This window comes from Aplidium turbinatum, chromosome 13, assembly GCF_918807975.1.
Source record: "Aplidium turbinatum chromosome 13, kaAplTurb1.1, whole genome shotgun sequence".
Taxonomy (NCBI): Eukaryota; Metazoa; Chordata; class Ascidiacea; order Aplousobranchia; family Polyclinidae; genus Aplidium; species Aplidium turbinatum.
This window is the reverse complement of record NC_137484.1, coordinates 19,833,423-19,854,275: the sequence shown is the minus strand read 5'-3', so window position 1 is coordinate 19,854,275 and position 20,853 is coordinate 19,833,423. Positions and strand designations below refer to the sequence as shown.

The 20,853-nt window shown below is 38.7% G+C and overlaps 1 protein-coding gene across 1 annotated transcript; it reads left to right on the top strand.

Moving 5' to 3' along the window:
- Positions 1-181: 181 nt before the first annotated feature.
- On the top strand, positions 182-17,735 carry LOC145782163 (protein SFI1 homolog). Its single transcript, XM_082593927.1, has 21 exons — positions 182-519; positions 668-880; positions 1,191-1,326; positions 1,792-1,971; positions 2,225-2,445; positions 2,733-2,901; positions 3,088-3,180; positions 3,609-3,706; positions 3,949-4,054; positions 4,523-4,614; positions 5,319-5,400; positions 9,908-10,086; positions 10,277-10,463; positions 11,272-11,447; positions 12,167-12,391; positions 12,554-12,684; positions 13,005-13,222; positions 14,514-14,782; positions 15,086-15,778; positions 16,196-16,307; positions 16,613-17,735. Exons 1-21 carry the CDS (start codon positions 239-241, stop codon positions 16,715-16,717), a joined length of 3,966 nt encoding a protein of 1,321 aa, XP_082450053.1. The 5' UTR covers positions 182-238; the 3' UTR covers positions 16,718-17,735.
- The last annotated feature ends 3,118 nt before the right edge of the window (positions 17,736-20,853 follow it).

Below are 20,853 nucleotides of genomic sequence, written 5' to 3'. Positions count from 1 at the left end.
TATTCCGGTTCCATTATATACTAGAATTGTCATTTTATTCTAACATTGTAATTTTATTGTAGCTTTTACATTGTTTCACCTTAGGGTGCAATGTCATTCCTTGGCAATTTTTTTGTTTAATTGTATCAATAAAAATGTCAAAGACATAAAGAAGATCTATTGAAGCAAAGACCCTCTGTTGTTTGCCAAAAACCTTTTTAATATTTGCCAAAGTTGAGTGAATAGTAATGTTAAAAAGATGTCTGAAAGCGATGAAGATACTAACTTATTAAAGCTGGACATGAGAATAACTGCAAAACGCTTAAAATTAAAAGAAAAAGGTGTAAATAAATTACCAGCCCATTCTGGTGTTTTAAGCAATGCAGTCAACTTGGACACATTCACTAAATTTCCTGTCACACCAAGTGTTGTATTGTCTACCAAGAAGCAGAGAGGCGCTACAAAAGAAAACAAGGCCAAAGTGTCTACAACACGTAGGAAACCTTTCATTAGAAGACCTGCAAATTATACTTGGAACAGGTATTCGGTACAATTTCTTTCACTTGCTTTTATCCAATGATGTTATTTTACAGTGTAATAGCAGTTTATTCTTACAAAACACTAGATTTTAGATCTTTAATCATTGTTTATGTTTGCCTGGATCAATTTGTGTTAACATATTTTACAGAGGTGGAAGGTTGAAAGAAATTCGTATCCGAACTCAAGCAAGAAAATTTTTGTACATTTGGATTAAAAAAACATTTGGAAGGTTTTTGTATTCCCAAGCAAATGTTTGGTATCAAAAAAGGTTAAAAACAAAATGTTTATTTGCCTGGAAATCAGTTTGGTGGAATAACTGTGGTGAAATGAAGCTATTGATTCGAGCAGAATATTTTGACAGGTATTGTATTTGACATTGGAAGAACAATGATGTATTATTGCACAACTTTTTCTGTATCCTTGATATATATAAGTTGTATAAATAATTATTCCAAGTATCACTTGTTGCAATTGTAAACAAAGTGCTCAATGCAGCTAGCAGAGCTAAATTATAGAAAATCTTAACTGGCTAAGTCATGCACTACAAAAGTTTCATGCTAGGTGATCTAGCAATCATTACTATGCGACACATAGCAGTATTACATTACCCTGTCTTGTTGTGTAATGTTTTAAAGCTAATGGCACCATTAAGTGTTATTTTGGACTTTTAGGTATCGGAAGTATAGCACAGTATGGTGTGCATGGAAGCAGTTTGCTGTGCAGAATAAGAAGAAGAAAGCTAATTTGCAAGTAGCATTAAATCATTTCTCAATGACAACCTATCAAAAATTTATTCAATTATGGAAGGTACGTCTGCTTGTTATGTTTCATTTGTTTTAGAAATCATGATTCATGAAGTTAATACATGAGTTCTGAAATCACCAAAACAAACTGTTGCGAAAGTTCGTGTGCAAATTGGCAATGTTATGTTATAAATATGTTGTTGTTGCATGTTTGTTTAATTTTCCACCTTGTGATAATGTTCTTCATCGATTGGTGGCAGACATATGTGGTTACGTTACAGTGCAATACTAGCTAACTACACAAACATGTCTTTATAGTTATTTTGTCTGTAAAAATAATGATATTTTTTATCAGGATGTGCACAATTTATGTATGTAGGCTATGCATCTACTTTTATTTGAACGCTTTATAAAAATGTACCAATAACAGGCAAGACACAACAATGTGTCTTGTCTGTCTTTGGTACAAAAAAGCAAACTCTCTCCTGAAACTTTATTATAAAAATGTGTAATTTACTGAAATTATCAGCTCTATGTTCAAGTACGAAGAATGAAAAAAGTTTTATACAACAAAGCGTACAGTGTGGCCAAAACAAATATTGAAAGAAAAACATGGAATGCTTGGAACAATGCTCTTCGGTTGAAATGTGATAATTTGACCAAACATGATGTTGCTGCTTGTCATTGGGCAGAAAGTACACAAGCAAAGGTAACAGATTTATAATAAAATTAATCCTATTTGATGGATGTCAACGTTTGTTGCTGCACCCAAGATTACATCGTGCATGTCTTCGTTTTGACATGGGGTAGGTTTGACATGTTTCTGTAACGTGACCTGACTGATAGAAGCTTAGCTTCATTGCAACAACTTTGGCATATTAACATTTGTTTGTTTACTCGACTTTGTTGTACTGTACTCCAATCGATGAAAATACTCAACAAACAACTTTTTTTCTCACCAGATGTGGAAAAAATGGTTGTGTTGTTACAAGGAGTCATTACGATTTCACGATCAAAGCATTGCAGCAAGGCAACATTATGCAACCACCATTTTAAGGAAGACAATGTCAAGTTGGTGCGTTTATGTGATTGAAAGAAGGAGAAAAGAGCGTCTCTATCGAACTGCAAGAAACTGGCACAATCTTTGTGTGAAGCATCAGACTATGTCTGACTGGTGGAAAAGGTTTGCAGAATATGTTGTGTTTTTAGTAGGTTGACCAGATATTTCGGTAAGAAATCGGTTATGTTCAAGTTTTGTTTTTAAGGTATATTTATTTTTAGTTAGAACACCTGTTTTAATTTCATGTCTCAGATTTAAAGGCTAAGCAAGCCATAACAAATTCAAAACTGATTACTTTGTCAGTTGCAAAGAAAACTAAACTTTGACTTTTTACATGTGCTCTACATACATATAAATATGTAGCACCTCAGCAGTCCTATTTTCTAGTAACAATTTTTAATCATTGCAAGGTATGAAATGTTGTTGGGTGTACGAGCACAAATGGAGGCGAGCTGTGTGTTGTCTATACGTTGCACCAAAAGAAGATATTTTCTTTTGTGGCTGAAATTTGTCGAAGATTCTGAAATACAAAGAAGAAAACAAGCTATTGCTGTAGTTTCATATCGTAAACATTTGCTGGTATGTCTTGTTTGTATAAGTTTAAAATTTTGTTCATGGAATTTTTGCCGAGTTTCATACGTGTATGGCACGCATTGTTTTGTTGTTTATGTAATTTTGCAAAATCTATTATTATTCTAATAAAGTTTAATCTTTGCCGAGTGTAAAGTTTTTGTCATCACTAATTTTTCTCGTAATTAATTGCAGAAAGATGCGCTATCCAAAATGAAGCTTGCTGTACACCTGAAAGATTGGAAAACGAAAATGCTATATGCTGCCATACACTTCTATGCCAATTCGGTAAGCTGAAAATTTGTTGTGATAAAACATTGCTTTCGTTTTGATGATAAACATTTTGAACTCTGATTATAATCTGGTTTTCAAGTTGATTTACTAGTTTTCATTATTTCGGTTGCAACTCGTCTTGTTCAGAAAAAGTATTTCTACAATTCGGGTGTGATGCCTACACTGATCTTTCATCATATTCCGAGTGTATGTCATGGATGATAAGGTCACTTAATTGTTGACTAGGCTAATATTTAGCCTAGCTCACTGCTCCTGGTTCATAAAACACAGAACGTCTCGTATTTGAAGGAGAGAAACTTTCTAAACCTTTTAGAGCAACTTTGTTTTCTTACTTCTAAATTTAATTGGTACGTTTTGTAATGAAGCTTTATGAATGCGGATTGTATGTGCTAAAGATGTTAACAAAACAGCTGCTTGTTTAGTTGATTTCAAATTCTTGGAGAAAGTGGCAACAAAGGTTAGAAGTGATTGAAGACAGAGAATTGGCCGAACTTTCATCACTTGCCAAAGAACATTACCGGTACGCCATCTACTATAGCCTATAATCCTCGCTAAACTAAAAAAAAACTTTCTGAGGCTTGATTCTACATATTTTTGGATTTTGGTGCATTTTTAAAACTTACATCTAAACTTAAAAGTTTGTTCACTTCCGTATCGAAAATGCGACATGGTGTTATTCCATTCATCTTTTGCTTTCTTGTTTTGAAGACTGGCGCTTGATAAGATTTGTTTATCCATCAACTGCAGCGATGTTCTGTTTAGGTGTGCTCTGGTTAGAAAGATGTTCACTGCAGTGCTTGCCTACGCTGGCGAAAGAAAACGTCGCAAACGAAACGCAATAAAAGCTGAAGCTCATTTTGTTGTGAAGGTTTGTAACAAACTACCGTGTCATTTTGAACAACTCTGTTTCACTGCTTCAACTAGCACTTCCACTTCTTCATAGCTTTTTGACCAGGCTACTGAACCAAATTGTCCCCAAACAGCAAAATCCGTGATTTTTACAGGGATTCAGACGCTGAATCAATGTAAAAATGAAGGATCTTGCTGTTTGGTGGGGACGATTTGGATCAGTAGCCTGGTTAAGAAGCTATACACTACTGATCTTTTTAACTTTAAATTCCACAAAATATTTGTGTTAGGGGTCTGTTCTGTATGTGCAATGCATTGAGTATTGTTTGTGCCTCATATGTTTAATTCATAACTTTTTTTGCATTATAACAATGTATTTAGGCGTTGAGTCAATGTTAAAATGTCAGTTTTATCACGTTCATTAGCCTACTTTAATACGGTTGCTCTTTTCCTCAAACTCTTGCTCACCAAGATGAAACACTTCCAGGCTCTTCCTCGTTGCTTTGCATGTTGGAGAAGATATGTGGATGAAGTAAAAGATGTTAACCAAATGAAAACAGATGCCTCAAACTTTAGAATGTATGTTTCAGTGAACAGTTCGTTTCAAGTTTCTTTATCTTTTTCAAGTGGAAGCCAGTTAGCATTTAAGCCTCTTTACGTTGTCTGAAAAAGAAATATTGCAAAATTATGTCATTAAATCGACCGCATGTTGGTGACATGACTATCTAAAGAAGGGGATACGAAGGCTTTTATTACGTCTGACAATAAAAGGACTTCTCTATATCATAATCTCTGTTTGTCGTAAAACGACAATTGGCACCGATAGTTAAAGCTTGTTATGATAACTTGCATTATGCTGTTAGTATCAAGCCTGGATATTCACTGCATGCTCATAGTTAATTGTTAATAATTCAACTACCCGTATACTTGCTTTACATCTAGCCTTCTGCAAAGGTATTGTTAGGAAAAGCAACTCACTGGTAACTTTTCAACTATCTTTCCAAACAAGTATTTAAATTTTCTCTACATAACACTTCCTAACTATCTTCTGTAGCTGACTGTATCAGCTGCACTACAAATCTTTTTGCAATTTTACAAACAACCGCATGTTTAATACTGTACCAACTAACTCCCATTTAGTGTCGTGAAAATAAGGCAATCGCTTTGAGCCTTCGTATCCCCGTTAGATATTCCTGGTTTGTGATAATGCTGCTGATAAACTGGCTACTATTTGCTATTTTTGTTGGACTTTTCACATCTGAACATCCCTTTTACTCCCACAGGGAAGTTCTGAACACAAAATGTTTCTACGTGTGGTACAGTAACTTTGAGCAAGCTCAAGAAGTGCGGACCATGGAACGAATGGTGAGTGATGGATTGCAGGTTAATGCTTCACTTAAAAACCATTGAGAAAGTGTCGAAATTTGCTAGTTTTCAGCTAGCAAAATCCGTCCTTTTTACATTGATTCAACGTCTGAAAATCCGAAAAAAAAATTCCCAGCTGGGTTGTGTTGATACATATATCTAACCTATTTTGCTAAAACAGGGGTGACGAACCTTTTTGTGGTCGCGGGCCACTTTTGTCAATTGCACATGAGTTATCGGGCCACACAACTTTTTAATCGTAACCTACTATGAAATCTTTTAGAAGCGACTCAAGATATTATTCATGAAAAGTAAGAAACGGCAGATGAAAGTAATAAAACCCACACAGTTGAAATTATCTTACCCAGAATCGAAACATACAACAGTAAAAAATAAAACCAAATCAACTTGAGCAAAAAGGATAGAGCAACAGTACGCCTACTTGCACTGATATTGAAGACAGTTTAATTTTCGAAGCGTTTGCTTTCATATGAGTATGATTTCTTCTTTTTTTGGCTCTATCCTTTTGCTCAAGTTGACTAAATGTTTCGACCATTATGCTCCGAAACAACAACTCAGTTAATGAAATCTATTTTTCAAACAACAAACAAAAGCCCATGCGAATCATACAGCTGAAGCATTCTATTTGAATAAGGTTTAAGGAATTAAATAATGTAATGTAGTGTGGTTTAAAATGTTAAAGTTTATGAAGCTGCTCTGAAAAATCCTATGGATTTCTTGGACTTAACTTTTGGTTTCTGTTTTTGCGCTATCTTATGGCTGCAGCAGACCTTGAGCATAGAAAATTAAAATCAAGAAAGCAGCAGTATACTTATTCAGGATGCAGTTTGTTACAAGTAGAAAATCTATCAAGTGGAAAGTACAGTTTAGAGAAAACAGCTTGGAATGAGTTATTAAAATTGAAAATCAACAGGATTAAGCCAACCAGGAGAGGAAAGAAAGCAGGAAAGTGTTTCAGAAGACCAATTTCAGTTGTATGCACAAAGTCATCTGGTAGGCCTATAACTTCTCATCGAAAACAAAGTGACTTGAACTTAACTAATCTAATTCCAGTCCAACGTTTTCCCACTTCTAGTAAATTTCACTCCCCCTTAATTATTGGATGTTTAAATATAAGATCAATCAATAATAAATCACTTTCCTTAACTGACTTTATTTTTGACTCTAAAATTGATGTGTGTGCCCTGACTGAAACTTGGTTAGGAAGTTCAATTGATGGTCATGTGTTAAGTAACATCACTGCTAAAGGTTATGACATTTTGCATGTTCCCAGATCTCAAGGAAAGCGTGGTGGTGGTGTAGGTTTCTTGTACAATGTCTCTGCCAAACTTGACAAGAGTCAAATTTTTGCTAGCTATCAGTTTTCTCAGTTTGAACATATGGAATGTATTTCAAAGCATGGTAATATTCCAGTATTAATTTGTGTAATTTATCGACCTCCTCCCTCCATAAAGAATGGATTTAAAACAAGCATATTTTTTAATGAGTGGTTTAACTATTTGGAACAATTGTCTTTATGTAATAATGAGATTATTGTTACTGGAGATATAAATTTGCATCTTGATAATATTGGTTCAGTGGATGTTGTGCAGTTTAACAATATTTCATCTACATTTGGTTTGAAACAATTGATCAATGATCCAACTCATGCAAAAGGTCACACACTAGACTTCATGTTAGTGCGTTGTCATACAAACATTGTTGTTAATAAACCACTAGTCATTGATCCATGTCTGACCAATGTTCAGGGTATTTTCTCTTCTCACCATTTTGCATTAATATTAAAAACAAATCTATACAAACCACCTCGTCCCAAGAAGCAAGTAAAATTTCGCAAATGGAAGAACATTATTGATATAGATTTTGCTTCTAATGTCTGTCTTGCTTTTCAATCTTTAAAATTGAACTGTTCTTGTGAAGAACTTGTAAAATTGTATAATTCAACTCTTAAATCTATTTCTAATGATCATGCTCCCATCTGCTCCCAATTGCTCACACTCAGAACAAAATCTCTCTGGTTTACTATGGAACTCAAGAAAGAAAAACAAATTCGAAAAAAGCTTGAACACAAATGGAGAAAAACTAAATTATCTATTCATCGAGATATTTACAAAAAACAATGCAAATATGTGAACATGTTAGTACTTAAGGCCAAGAAAAATTACTATCTTAAGCAAATCAGTGAAAGCAAAACTCCAAAACAATTCTTCAAATTTTCTAAAACATTGATGGGCAAAGATAACAGAAGTGTTCATCCAACTGGAAAGTCTGCTCAAGAAATTGCTGAATCATTTAACCAATACTTTTCAAACAAAATTAGTTTAATTAGGAATACTCTTCCATGTCTTGACCATATAACTGGAGGAACTCAGTCAGCAGATCCTTGTAACCATAATCACATTGATTTTTCATTTTCTAGTTTTTTTGAAACGGACAAGACTGAAATTCTTAACATTTCAACTGCATTATCATCTGCATCTTGTGAACTGGATCCAGTACCCTCATGGCTCCTCAAAAAGCATTCATCATCTTTTCTGTCTATTCTGACCTCCATCGTAAACAAATCCTTGACAAATGGTCTTGTTCCCCCAAAACTTAAACATGCCATTGTTCGTCCACACTTAAAAAAGCCTAGTCTAGACAAAGAAGAGTTCAAGAACTATCGCCCTGTGTCCAATCTATTTTTTGTGTCAAAAATATTGGAAAAAGTAGTTGGCAGACAGTTAAATGATTTCTTAAACGTGCAAAATTTATTTGATATCAATCAATCTGCTTATCGTCAACATCACTCCACAGAAACAGCTTTACTAAAAATCCATAATGATATTGCTACCGTACTTGACTGTAATCACAGCGTTGTTCTACTTTCTCTTGATCTATCAGCTGCTTTTGATACCATTGATCACAAAATTCTTCTAAATCGTCTCAAATCAGATTTTGGCATTACAGGAATGGCACTTGACTGGTTCTCTTCTTATCTTTATGATCGAACTCAATCTGTAGCAATTGACAACTCAATGTCTTCTGCAACATTCCTTTCTTCTGGAGTTGCTCAGGGTTCTGTTCTCGGCCCTGTCCTGTTTTGCCTCTACATAAAACCTCTGTTTGACATCATAAAGCGACATGGGCTTTCATACCACTCATATGCTGATGATATACAATTGTATTTGCGTGTTACTGATGAAGATTCATTGTGTTGTATTAAGTCAAAATTCCAAAAATGTATGGTTGATATCTCAAATTGGATGTCTTATAATATGTTGAAACTGAATCAAGAAAAATGTGAGTTTATTGTATTTTCTCCGAAACGGTGTATTTCAAAGTTTAATGACATGACCCTTACCCTGAGTAATATCAATCTTTCTTCTTCTAACTCAATTAAATTGATTGGTGTAACATTAAATCAACATTTGTGTTTAGAAAACTTTGTCAGTTCCACTGTTAAATCTTGCTTTTTTCATCTTAGAAATATTGGTTCCATCAGACAGTTTATTAATGTTGATGCTTGTAAAACTTTAACTCATGCACTTGTGACATCCAGGCTTGATTATTCAAATTCATTGTTAAATAACATTCCACATTGTACTATTTTGCGTCTTCAAAGAGTTCAGCATGCTGCTGGTCGGCTAATTACTTTAACACGTAAACGTGAGCATATCACTCCTATACTAAAATCCCTGCATTGGCTTCCAGTATTGTATCGTATTCGCTTCAAAATATGTCTATTAATTTATAAAGTTTTCCATGGTTTTGCTCCGAACTATCTGGACACTTTGCTTGTTCATTATAAACCTGCCAGAACTTTGCGTTCTCAGCATCAATTGCTCTTGTGCAACCCTTCATGTAAGACACAATATGGAAATCGTATCTTCCCAGTTGTTGCTGCCAGTTGCTGGAACTGTTTGCCTATTTGTGTGAAAGAAGCTGAAAATTTAAATGAATTCAAAGCTCGCTTGAAAACGTTCTATTTCAATGAACATTATGACTGAATGTACCGTATTAATTATCACCATTGTCATGTACAGCGCCCAGGAGCATAGTTTGACTGTGGATGTGGCGCTATATAAATATTGTTATTATTATTAAGCTATCTAATGCAGCATTGAAGCATAAAATATTAAAAAATAACATTAAAGCATTGAAATTTTTTTGCTTAGTTGAATTTGTGGAAAGTTTTTTGCTTGACTAAGCGTTCAATATTAGGTCGAACAGACGATGTGGCAACTCTCAACTGCATACTAACATTTTCATAAAACGCATAAAACAAAATGAAAGCATAAAACAGCTTTGAGATGTCTTTTGTCTTTAATGCATGAGCGATTGTCAAATTGTTTTGCGGCCGCACAAAATTCTTTGACGGGCCGCATGCGGCCCGCAAGTTCGTCACCTCTGTGCTAAAAGATTAGTAGGAGTGTTACTGTTCGTACAATAACATTGCTTTATGATATCGAGCCACCAATGGTTACAGTTTCAAATCTTTGATCAGGCTGCGATGCAGTTCAGAGAGAACGCCCTGCGCCACCACTTCCATATATGGTCAAGCAGAACACGACAAATACGAAAGACAAGCCGTAAAGATGCGATAGCTCGTGTCCATTACCGCAGAGCACTGTTGAAGGCGGCCATTAAGCGTTGGGTTCAATTTAACCGGAATGCTCAAACCAGGTGCAGTGCAGTGTTGCCAGCTTGTAGAGACTTTTTTGTATTGGTGTTTATATTTTTTTCACGCTTTTGTAATTTCTATTTGTTACATGTTTTACATGAGCACTTTGACCATAGGAAAGTTGTGTACCTTTGGCAATCATTTGCTCGTTGCAGACATCAACTCTTCAAACTTTAACTTTGTCTTGAGCAGAAAGAAATCTTTGATGCGTGCTGGGTTATATCATCGCCATAGTGTCGTCGCCGGTGCGTGGTTGTCGTGGAGACACTACGTCACTGATTGTCAGCAGAAACAAGCCAAGATCTCACTGGCTCAGAACCAATGCAATTGTAGGCTGCTCGAAAGATCAATACAGACTTGGAAAAAATACCATGCGAAGGTTCGTGATTTCTTCTGTATTTTCCTAACGTCAAAAAAGAATCGTTGTAGCCTATTAATGTATTATGATGTCATTGCCCAGACAACAAACCAGTCGTTTGAATCAATGTAAAAAGCGACTGATTTGCTGTCTGGGTGATGTCAAAGCTGAAGATATGTTTCAGCAGAAGACACCTTGTTCCACCTTTTGTTGGTTCAACGTTTGTGTGTATTTTCGTTCTTGTTTGCAACCTTAAAGTAAACTGAATTCAAAATTTTTTTTATCTATTAAACCGTTTTTAATTGACAGTGATTTAAACCTCACATGGTTTGCAATAGATTGAGCTTCGCTTTTAGCAGCATGATCGTTAATTATTTTACAAGTGTAGCTTGAATGTTCTTTTTCAACATAGTACTTCTAATTGCAATGGGTTTGATGGCGCAGCGGGTAAGGCGCTCGCTTTCCAATCACGCAATCCTGGTTCGACTCCCGGCTTAAGCGGAATGTTAACAAACACCGCTCACCTCTACCCAGCAGGGTGTAATAAATTGGGTGGGCGTAATTGCTGAAGTAAAGGCGGCCGAGAGAAAGGAACTGGCCACCCAACTCTCGTTAGTGCCGGTGGCTTAGTATAATGAGAACCTTATCTTCTCATCCCCCGATGCTTGGATTCAAGTATGGGACGGGACCTACCTTTACCTTACTGCTGATTGCATCAGCCAGAAAAATAGCGTGCAATCTACACTTGTGAAAGAACTCACATAGTTTGTCCAAAACTTTACATGAAAACACAAATTACCAGAAAATTGCTAACATCATCCTATCGCAGGCGAAAGGTATCAAAAGAGAAGCCAAGAGAAGGTGCGATGTGAAGAACAACGAGTTGTTGCGGGCATCTCTGTCCACATGGAGGAGGAATTGTGTTGATCTGATTGGTCAACGCAAGGCCGCCGATATCGCTGACAACCACAGGAAGTGTCATCTTCAAGCGACCTTGTTTAAAAGGTACCTGCTCCTATGTCATTTTAGGGTCTGCTACTATTCGGTGAGTCCGATTCGGTGAGTTCCTAACCTCTAACCCCTAACCCCAAACCCCTAACCCTAAAACGGCAATGATAATTAGGCTACGGTACCCGATAATTAAAAAAAAAATTGAAAAAATCCCCCGTTAAGGGATCGGACTCACCGAAACGGGCCATTCCAGTCATTTTACCCCCCTACTGATGATTTGACGTAACTCATGCTTTTGATCAGTTGCTGTGCTGTTTTTTAAAATGAGCTAACTCGTCGTACATTGGGGAAGCCAAGAGAGCAGCGGAAGATCGAGATTTGTGCAAACAATGGAAAGCTTTCCTTCGGAGAATTAAAACAAAATGAATCAAACGATTGAAAGCCTTCGAATCGGAGATGGCACATGACGATGTTCATTTTTCTTATGACGCAATCTCTTTCATTCCCATTCATCAGGTGTCGAAGACACTCCAACACGGGACTAGACAGTAGATGTGGTCGCTGAACTTTTCATCGTATTTCTTGTAGTTAAAGTGTTACCACTTGTGATAAGTTTCTGCAGATTTAATTAGTGATTTGTTCGGAAACTCAAATAACTTGAAAAGGCCAGTTTACGTTCTGTGTTATTCTGGAACCTCTATATGGCTTTAAGTTGTGTGTTATCTCACGTCCAACTTCACTCTTCATTAAGAGCAGAATTTTATACTTTCCAGCTGGAGAGAGTGGTCCATCTTGCATTATTACAAGAAAGCTCAGACAGCTGAAAGAGCGAATGAGAGCGCCGCCATCCTGAACAAGTTCAAAGTTTGTAGAATGTTCTGTGCTTGGAAGAATGCAACAAATGCGGCGAGGTTGGAACGACGGAACACTGTCACAGCGTGCAGGCATTTCAATGGAAGAATCTGCAAACTGGTGTACCATGCGTGGCGTCTTTACAGGTTTGCTTGACTGAAATCTTGGCTGTCAAAATTCAACAGCCGAAGTTCATCGTATCGTAATTTGAAATACAAAAGATATTCATAATACGCTATCTGCCTTACAAAGTACGATTAAAAGCCTTTCAGTAGTCAATTGTAGAACGATATACCTTTATTATGCAGATACATTCAGTTGAAAAAGCAGCTAATGCGAAGGCAGGCGGACATGTCGAGTGCCACAAGATTAATGCGAAATTTCTTGCCAAGATGGAAGGATGCGCTGGAGGATAAATATGACGAAGACAAAAAAACAGGTGAGGTTCAACTGTAAAACGTGTTTGCATTGAGCAGCGATGGTGACAGAACAAAGTATGTAATAAAATTGCTTCGTGCTGGTTGTTTTTTGAATTGTAGGCTTTACATTGCCGCATCAATTTTGTGATGCACATTTTCAAATTCTGAAACTCAAACAAAGAAAAAAATTTTCCTCAGTTTTGGGAAGACATTTTCCTTAGTTTTGGGAAGACTTTTGAGCAAATTCTAGACTTGATAACTTAAAGTTATCAAATCAACATATGCGGAAGACACTCCCGACAACGTCAACGAGCATGACAACTTGTTTTTATTTCATCAGGCGAAGCGTTGTGGCATTGGGCTATGACCTTGCAAGGAAAGTGCTTTGATGGTTGGAAAGCATATGTCGCTGCTCGCAAAAAGAAGAAGGAGCGCTATGACAGCGCGATGGACGACAGGCGATCTTACATGCTCAAGAATGGCTGTGCAAAGTTTTTAACCTATTACAGTGACATGGTGGCCGAACGGACCAGACTGGCAGCTTGTCATCAAGCGCAGGTAGGTAATTTTTGTAAAATCTAACAATCGGTGTGAACAACGCATCGACACTTGTTTTTTTACCTCATGTTACTTGTCACTATTAACAAGATGCTACTTCATAACCTTGAGTTTGCGGTCGAGTTCAAGGTATGAGGTACTCTGAGGGTAAAATGTAATACAATAACTACAAGCGAAACTTTAAAGCAGTGGTTCTCAATTTGGGTCCGCAGACCCTTGTGTCCGCAAAGCTTTTTCAGGGGATCCGTAAAACTCCGAATTTGCAGTATAATTAATGAATCACAACATTTAAAAATTGTTTCTGCCTTATTTGTTTATTTACAGACAGTGATTCTCAAATTGTACGTTGCGACGCCTTGGTGCGTCTTTTCAAGTATCACAGGACATCACACAAATGTTCGGTTTTCTAACTAAAAAATTTAGGTGAAAGAGTTAAATTTTTTTACAACGCTATACTGTATACAACTATACATGTTCTTTGTTCAAATGGGTTGTTTTGAGACAGCAGATTGTTGATCAATGCTTAATTTAGAAATGCAAACGTTAAAGTCAGCATTATATTAGCACTTATAGTTTTGCCATGACTGTGATTATAAATGAAAACAATGAGCAATTCTTTGTAAAGGTCACGAAAATTGTATTATTTTTGATAAAATTTATGAAAAAACCATTAAATCAGCATATAAATTACTGATTTTTGATCATGTATGCCAGCATATAGCTCATAACATAACTTCGTCAATGTCATCAATCGTTATATGTGCGTTGTGAGTTCTGCAAATTCTTTCAAGTGTGTCGATTCGAAACTTAGGCATAATATTTTTTTTCTGTTTGGAGACGCGATTTACTAAAATTTCAGATAACATTTTTCTCGGGGGTCCGCGATCCCTTCGAGGGTACCGATAGGTGTCCGTTAAAACAAAAAAGGTTGAGAACCACTGCTTTAAAACACGTGCAATTCATCTTAAGCCACCGCTGCGTTGATACGTCGGTTCCAGTTTGTGTGCGCGTTATGTGCGACAACCAACATTGTTTCTTGAATGATGAAGTAGACGCTGATGTCTCTTGGCCTCTGTTCTCGACGTTATTGAGAATGAAAAATGATACAATGATCCAACATTTAGGATGCAACCGAACAAGTAAACATAACAAGTGAATACAATCAACCAGGTTCAAAAACTTGCAGAATTTATTTATTCATAAGCTTTCGCCGCTGTAAAGTCGGCTTCTTCAGTAACTTATTCACATAGAATGTTGCTTCAATGCTGATAGTGTTTCTTGATGTTGGCAGTTGAGGTACTCCGCTTACCATCTTGCCTGGAAGTACGGAAAGCGTTGGATTGCTAAGGTCAGGAGGAGAATGGAGATGAAGAGCAAAAGTCAAGCATCATGCTTCCAGGTCCTCACATCCACGCGACCATGGGAGGCCGAAGCTACATCTTCTGTCCAATCATCATCTTTTCCATTTCAAATCACAAGGGATCCCATGTTCTGTGCCAACGGCAATACTCATCCCATGTTCTTTGGCAATGCTCCTACCAGCAAGTTACTTGAACAAGGGTAAGTTTAATATGACTCCCTTGTTTGCGCCATAAAAACTTAAAAATGGTTTCAACTTCAAGTGTTGCTTTGAAGTATGCTTTTTGTTGATTCTTGTCAGACCTCTAGATATTGTGATGCACTTACTCTTCTAGCAATACTTTGTTTTTATAAAGTTTCTAAATACATTTCTGTTGTTTTACGAAGTTTCACAGTATGTTCCTATTCCAGCCTGTTATTGGCTTTTCCTTGATTATTTTTGTTTCTGGTGTTCATTGTTTGATTTTTATTGTTCCAAAGGTAACATTTTATTTTCAACTTCAGGATAGCATCTCCAAAGCGGCGATTATCCCCCAGATTGCCGGAGTTTCTTGATGAGTCGCTACGAAGAGACGGACTCATTGAGGAACACGTCCCTCCATCGTCGTGTATCCTACAAGCGACTTTTCCTCAACAATCTGTTCCTGTTCAAAATATCGCCATGAGAGAAACTCAACATCATGAAGACACTCCTGGGTGCAGTTCAACTGTTTTTACACGCTCAACTACCTTTTCTAAATCAATGCCACATCATTTCTCAAACCTCACCTCTTCAACAGTGAGCAGCTCCTCTTTAACAATGAGCAGCTCCTCTACCCCAATGAGTAGCTCCTCTTCCTCAGAAACACTGGTTATGTCTTCACCGGAGAGAAGACCATCTTCGCCACCATTGTGCAGACGTGTGTCTTGTCAGACACCAGTTTTTGAAGAAAACCAACCATCAGAGATGGTTCTTCTTCCACCATCTGCTTTTGCATTACCAGCAGACCAATCCCCTGAAGCGGCCAGTCAACCTGGTCTGCACCGGTGGAATAATGGAAGAAAAAGCTGCCTACGTGATAGTGGTATTGCTGATGTGAATGAAAGAAAAAAAGAAACATTTAAGACATTCGTTGCATCACCCAGTCAAGACCGTGATGAGCTGACGCTTATCTATAGCAAACTGCAAGACTTCCAGCACAAGAAAAAGCAGTTAAAGTGAGTGGTTTATTGATTTTAGGAATACTTTTTTCGCCTGAAGAAGATCTCGGCCGAAGCGTAACCTTGACAACCAGTTGTCTTAGTCTTGATAGTTTGGCATGCGTGTAGTAATTTTGGACCACTGGCGCAGGCCCCGGTCACCTATGTTAACAGTATAAATGTTAAGTACGTTTGAATAACAACTAAAAGCCATTCCATCATCATTATGATCATTAAGCCTCGTATTGTTAGCTACCGATGAAGTCACAACTCATGTTCATCTATTTTAGCTCCGAAGTTGTTTTTAAAGAGCGAAACGGGCTCGATAGCTTTTTGAACGATATAGCTGGCTGCCTTTTGAGGCAAAGAAGTTCCTAAAAGTTTGAATCACGTGTTTACATTATTTACATTTTCTTTTCTTTGTATTATTATCAGAGTTCTTAAGCAACAGAAAGAAGTTTTGGAGGATTGGATAGACGACAATTTGTCTACCATGCAAACCGGTAGCTCATTGGACATGGCTGCCGTGCAGGAAGAAATTGCCCAGGTAGGCCTGAGATTGCTTGGATTGATTGATTGCCTGAGATTGCTTGGTGATTGTTTTTCTAATATACTTTTGCATCAACATTAAATGCGGTCAATCAATTTTAAATTCTCACATCCCAAAGTGCAAAATCGGTTATTTTTACTTTGATTCAAAATTACTTTGAATCAATGCAAAACTGGCCGATTTTGCTGTCTAAAAAGGGATCGAATGGTTGTTTATTTTTATAAACAAAATCGTAGCTTAGCCTGACATTGTTTCAATGTAGAATTTCTGATGTTAACTTTTCAATATCTTGTTCCTTGCAGATCGATGGTGAGTGTGCCGCGTTGTCATCTGAGCTCTTACGGAGGAAACCGGAAGTCGAAGATCTTGCCGTTCGAGTGAAAGTTCTCTGCGCGAGGCCAACTTAGAAGAGTTTAGTTTGCAATTTTTTATTTTTATTTTAGCGAAGTTCATAGTCGAGTAGGTCTCAACCCACGCACTGGGTAGAGAGGTGTGAAAGGATTTGAATTCTACATTCATTTTGCATTGCACCAGATGTGCAGTTTCCCTTTGCTTGTTGGGAAAACTACTTTTTAAACAGTTTTTTTTTTCTCTACTGTATATTGCACTGTTTGCTTGGCCGTTGTACAATTTACATCAAAGAAATTAATGCGCCTCTGCTGTTATAAAAAAAACTACGCATAGTAGTGTAAATCTGTTGGTTATCACAATAGCAAGGGTTAAGATACACAACGGCGGATGCTTCGAGGATTAAGCGAATCCACTGATTGAGAAGTTTAGTTTCTGGATTGTTTATTTATTTTTCTTAGTGAATAAGGAAAAACTAACTTTTATTGTTCAATCCCCGATTACTGATCCACAGATAAACTTTGTACAACTGAATCTCGATGAACTAATCAGACGATTAGCTTAAGCGGCTGCTTAAAAGATCTGTTGTTGGTGCACCTTACCCTAATACGCTTGTGGTGTTTATGGTGTTGTTGTTTTAAGGCTTATAACAAGCCATATTTTGTGAGTTGTTGGTGGAACTGAATAGGTTTTTTTCAAATCCATTCAATCGGATTTCAAATGAGGAGAATGCTTAACTTTGTTACAACCAACTCCATTTTTAGTCGAAATACGACCAGTGCTAAATAATCATAGTTCTTTCCCATCCGCATGCAATGTATTTTTGCTGCTGCCTTATGAACAGCGAACTCCACTAAAAGCAACTAAAGAGTTTTCACAACTTTGAGCAGGGTATGGTGTCACGTGATCGGCAAGCGTACTTTATCGTTTAAGTTTTCAAAATATTCACATTACACTTTGTGCCATCGCTGCTGTTTGCTGATGTGGTTTGTATTTGCAGTGTTACGTGTATGCAAAACCTCGTTAGATTTTGTAGTGATATATTTTTGAAATGACAATAAAAATTACATTTGTATTCCCATTAGTCGTTCAGTTCTGCAAAGACATTCTAGGTAAAGGCATTTGAATGTAGGCCTGTACATTGGTTGTGAAGATCTTAGCACTCAGACTGAGAAAACCTCTTTGTAAGCTTAATCCTGGCAGTTTCGCATACTTGTAGCCTACAGTCAGTAGCGTTGACAGGAGGGTTCAGGAGGTACTTTTGGAACCAGGATAATTTTAGGAGCCTGGAAATACGAAGAAACCACAGCTTATTTTTTGCAGAAAATGCTTTTTTCTTATAAATGTCTTGATTTGGGGCCCAAGAATCCCATTGGTACCGGGCCCAAAATATCCTCTTAACGACCCTGCCTACAATCGAGGCTTTGAACCACAGGTCACCGAAATTGACAAAGTGAAGTTTCGCGTTGCTGTTGTCTTTGATGATGATGATGGCGTATGAGCGATCTTTCCAGGCTAGATTGGAGGGCAGGAAATCTTCAGCCACTCAGCAGTCTCGTCGTCCAGGATTCTCAGACCATGCGCACCGTGTGGAGGCCGGTGGGTTAGGCAGTGGTGGATGACATGGTCTGCGGTCTGTTCCATGGCACCACACTCGCATTCTGATGAAGGAGTCAGGCCCCACTTGTGCATGTCCGAACGAAAGCGGCCGACGCCAGTTCGAAGGCGGATAAGCCTGACCCACGCAAGCCTTGCGAGGGACATCCCTGGTGGACGGAGATCGGCGTCGGGTATAAAGTCACGGAGCGTGGAGGTGTGATTTTGCCACTCCGTGTTCCACATGTGGTTTGTTCAGTGTGCCGCACTTTAACCAAGTTCTTCTGCGTTCTTAAGGAGTTGTTGTGCGGCAGGCACAAAGGGGCGTCTTGATTTCAGCCGCTGCTTTATAGGTGGTGGTCTCTTGAATGTTGCATGGAGGAGATGGTCCGGGTCCAAAGCGCGGCGAGCGAGAGAAATCGTGGCTCCTTTACGGCGTAGCTCAGCGGGTTGGATGCCTGCTAGGATGGGTAGGCAGTCCGTTGGAGTGGGACGCAGGCATCCAGTCACAGTACGCAGTGCGTCGTTGATGGCGGTATCAATCTGGTGGGTGTGAGAACTACGACACCAGACCGGCGCACAGTACTCAGCGGTGGAATGAACAAGGGCTAGGGTAGCTGTACGAAGAGTTTTAGCACCAGCTCCCCAGCCGGAACCTGCCAATCGCCTCAAAAGTGCGACGCGTGTAGATAGTTTTTTGCGCAGTGACTTCAAGTGCCGCCGGTACGTGAGTAACCTGTCCAGGGTTATGCCGAGGTAGGCCTATGTAGGTTCGGCACAGCAGGGCAGGCGTTCCCCATCAATCTTGATGTTTATCTCACGCTGTGCCTCCGGTTGTTAAGGTGGAAGGCCGCCGACACTGTCTTTGACTTGCTGAGCTGTAGCTTCCATTTCTGGAGGTATGCTGATAGTGTTTGCATGTCTTGGCTGAGGTTCCTCTCCACTGACTGCCAGTTTCCTGCTGAGTGCAGGAGTGCCAGGTCGTCTGCGTAAGCATATTTTCTGGAGATGGTGGGGGGCAAGTCGTAGGTGTATATGTTGAACAGGAGAGGAGCCAAGACTGAGCCCTGTGGGACGCCGTTTTTAAGTCGGCGTAGTCTGCTTCGACGACCGCTACCGGTTGTGAGGGTAAAACTGCGGTTTTGCACAAGTTCCATCATCATATGGACCATGTGTCTGTCAGGGAGCAGACGGAGTAACTTGCAGGTAAGGCCGCTATGCCATACGGTGTCATAGGCAGCCGTGAGATCAACAAACACGACGCTAGCCTTCTTCTTAGCCGAGAAGCTGTCCTCAATGTCTTGGGTCGTAAGTGTGACCTGATCTACAGTTGATCGTCCGTGTCGGAAACCAGCTTGTTCACGGGGGAGCTGCGGATCTATTATTGGTTCGACACGGGCGTAGATGAGTCTCTCGAGGATCTTGAAGGGGATGCAAAGCAGTGAGATTGGACGGTAACTTTTCGGGTCCCCTGGGGGCTTCATCGGCTTAGGGACTGCAACCACAAGGGCTCTTCTCCAGATTCTGGGAATTCTCAGGTGGCGCAAACAGCAGGAAAGGAAGTCTTTTAACCAGGACTTTAAGGAGGCAGCAGCATGGAGTATCAACTCCGGGCATAGGTGGTCAGGGCTCGGGGCTTTACCTGGCTTTATGTGCTGGAGGGCGGCGGAAAATTTTTTCGGGGTGAACTCACCCGAGATGTTGTCCCCGTCTGGGGTTGTTACCCTCCAGAGGTCCGTCATTTCTTCGAGCTGCTGTCTTTGATTTTATTTATCAAATGCCCCTGAATGAAGAGCTGTTCTTGCTGGAAACAATGTAACTTTGCATTCAAAATCAGTGTCTAAAAGACAGTGGAAAAACAGACACATGGGATTTTTTAACCAATTCCACTTTCCCAAAACAATAACGAAATCATGCGTGACATAGTCTACGACTTCTCGTGAGTCAGCTGATTGCAGTCATGATGTGACTCAGCAGTCCAGGGATGGCGGAACCATTTTAAAAGTAGGTGGGCCCAGAAGCGCAGCAGTCAAAGTCAATTCAACTTCTGGGGGGCTTCGCTCCGCAGACCCTCATAACATTGTTGCGTTCCTAATATCTGAAATCGTTTACTTTACACGAAGAGTCGGCAACCTACGGCCTGCCAAGAAAAATCATCCGGCCCGCCGCTCTTTTACAAATTATAATAATATGTGGCCAGGCCAGTGGTTTATTTAAGTATAATCGAATGGAAGAACAAGTAGCCTAGGCTACTTTTCATTAATCATTTTAGTAGGCCCACGTCTTTGATTTGCAGCGTTTCTGTTTGTATAAACAAAGAACTCAACATAAAGCGCCATTATGATACAAAACATATTATTTTTTCCAAGTTAATGGGTCAAACAAAGAATGGCAAAGTTAATCTACTCAAAAATAGCTTTAAAACAGCAAATTTCTCTGTTACAAAAGAAAGGAAAACCAATGAATCTGAAAATTCTTTTGCTAGCTACGACAGATAAGCCTACATCTGAGCTGTCAGTGTTTGTGCGTGCATTAAACAAAGATTTTGATGTTTAAGAATTTGTTCAGCTGATTCCCGTCAAGGATATTACTAGCCGAT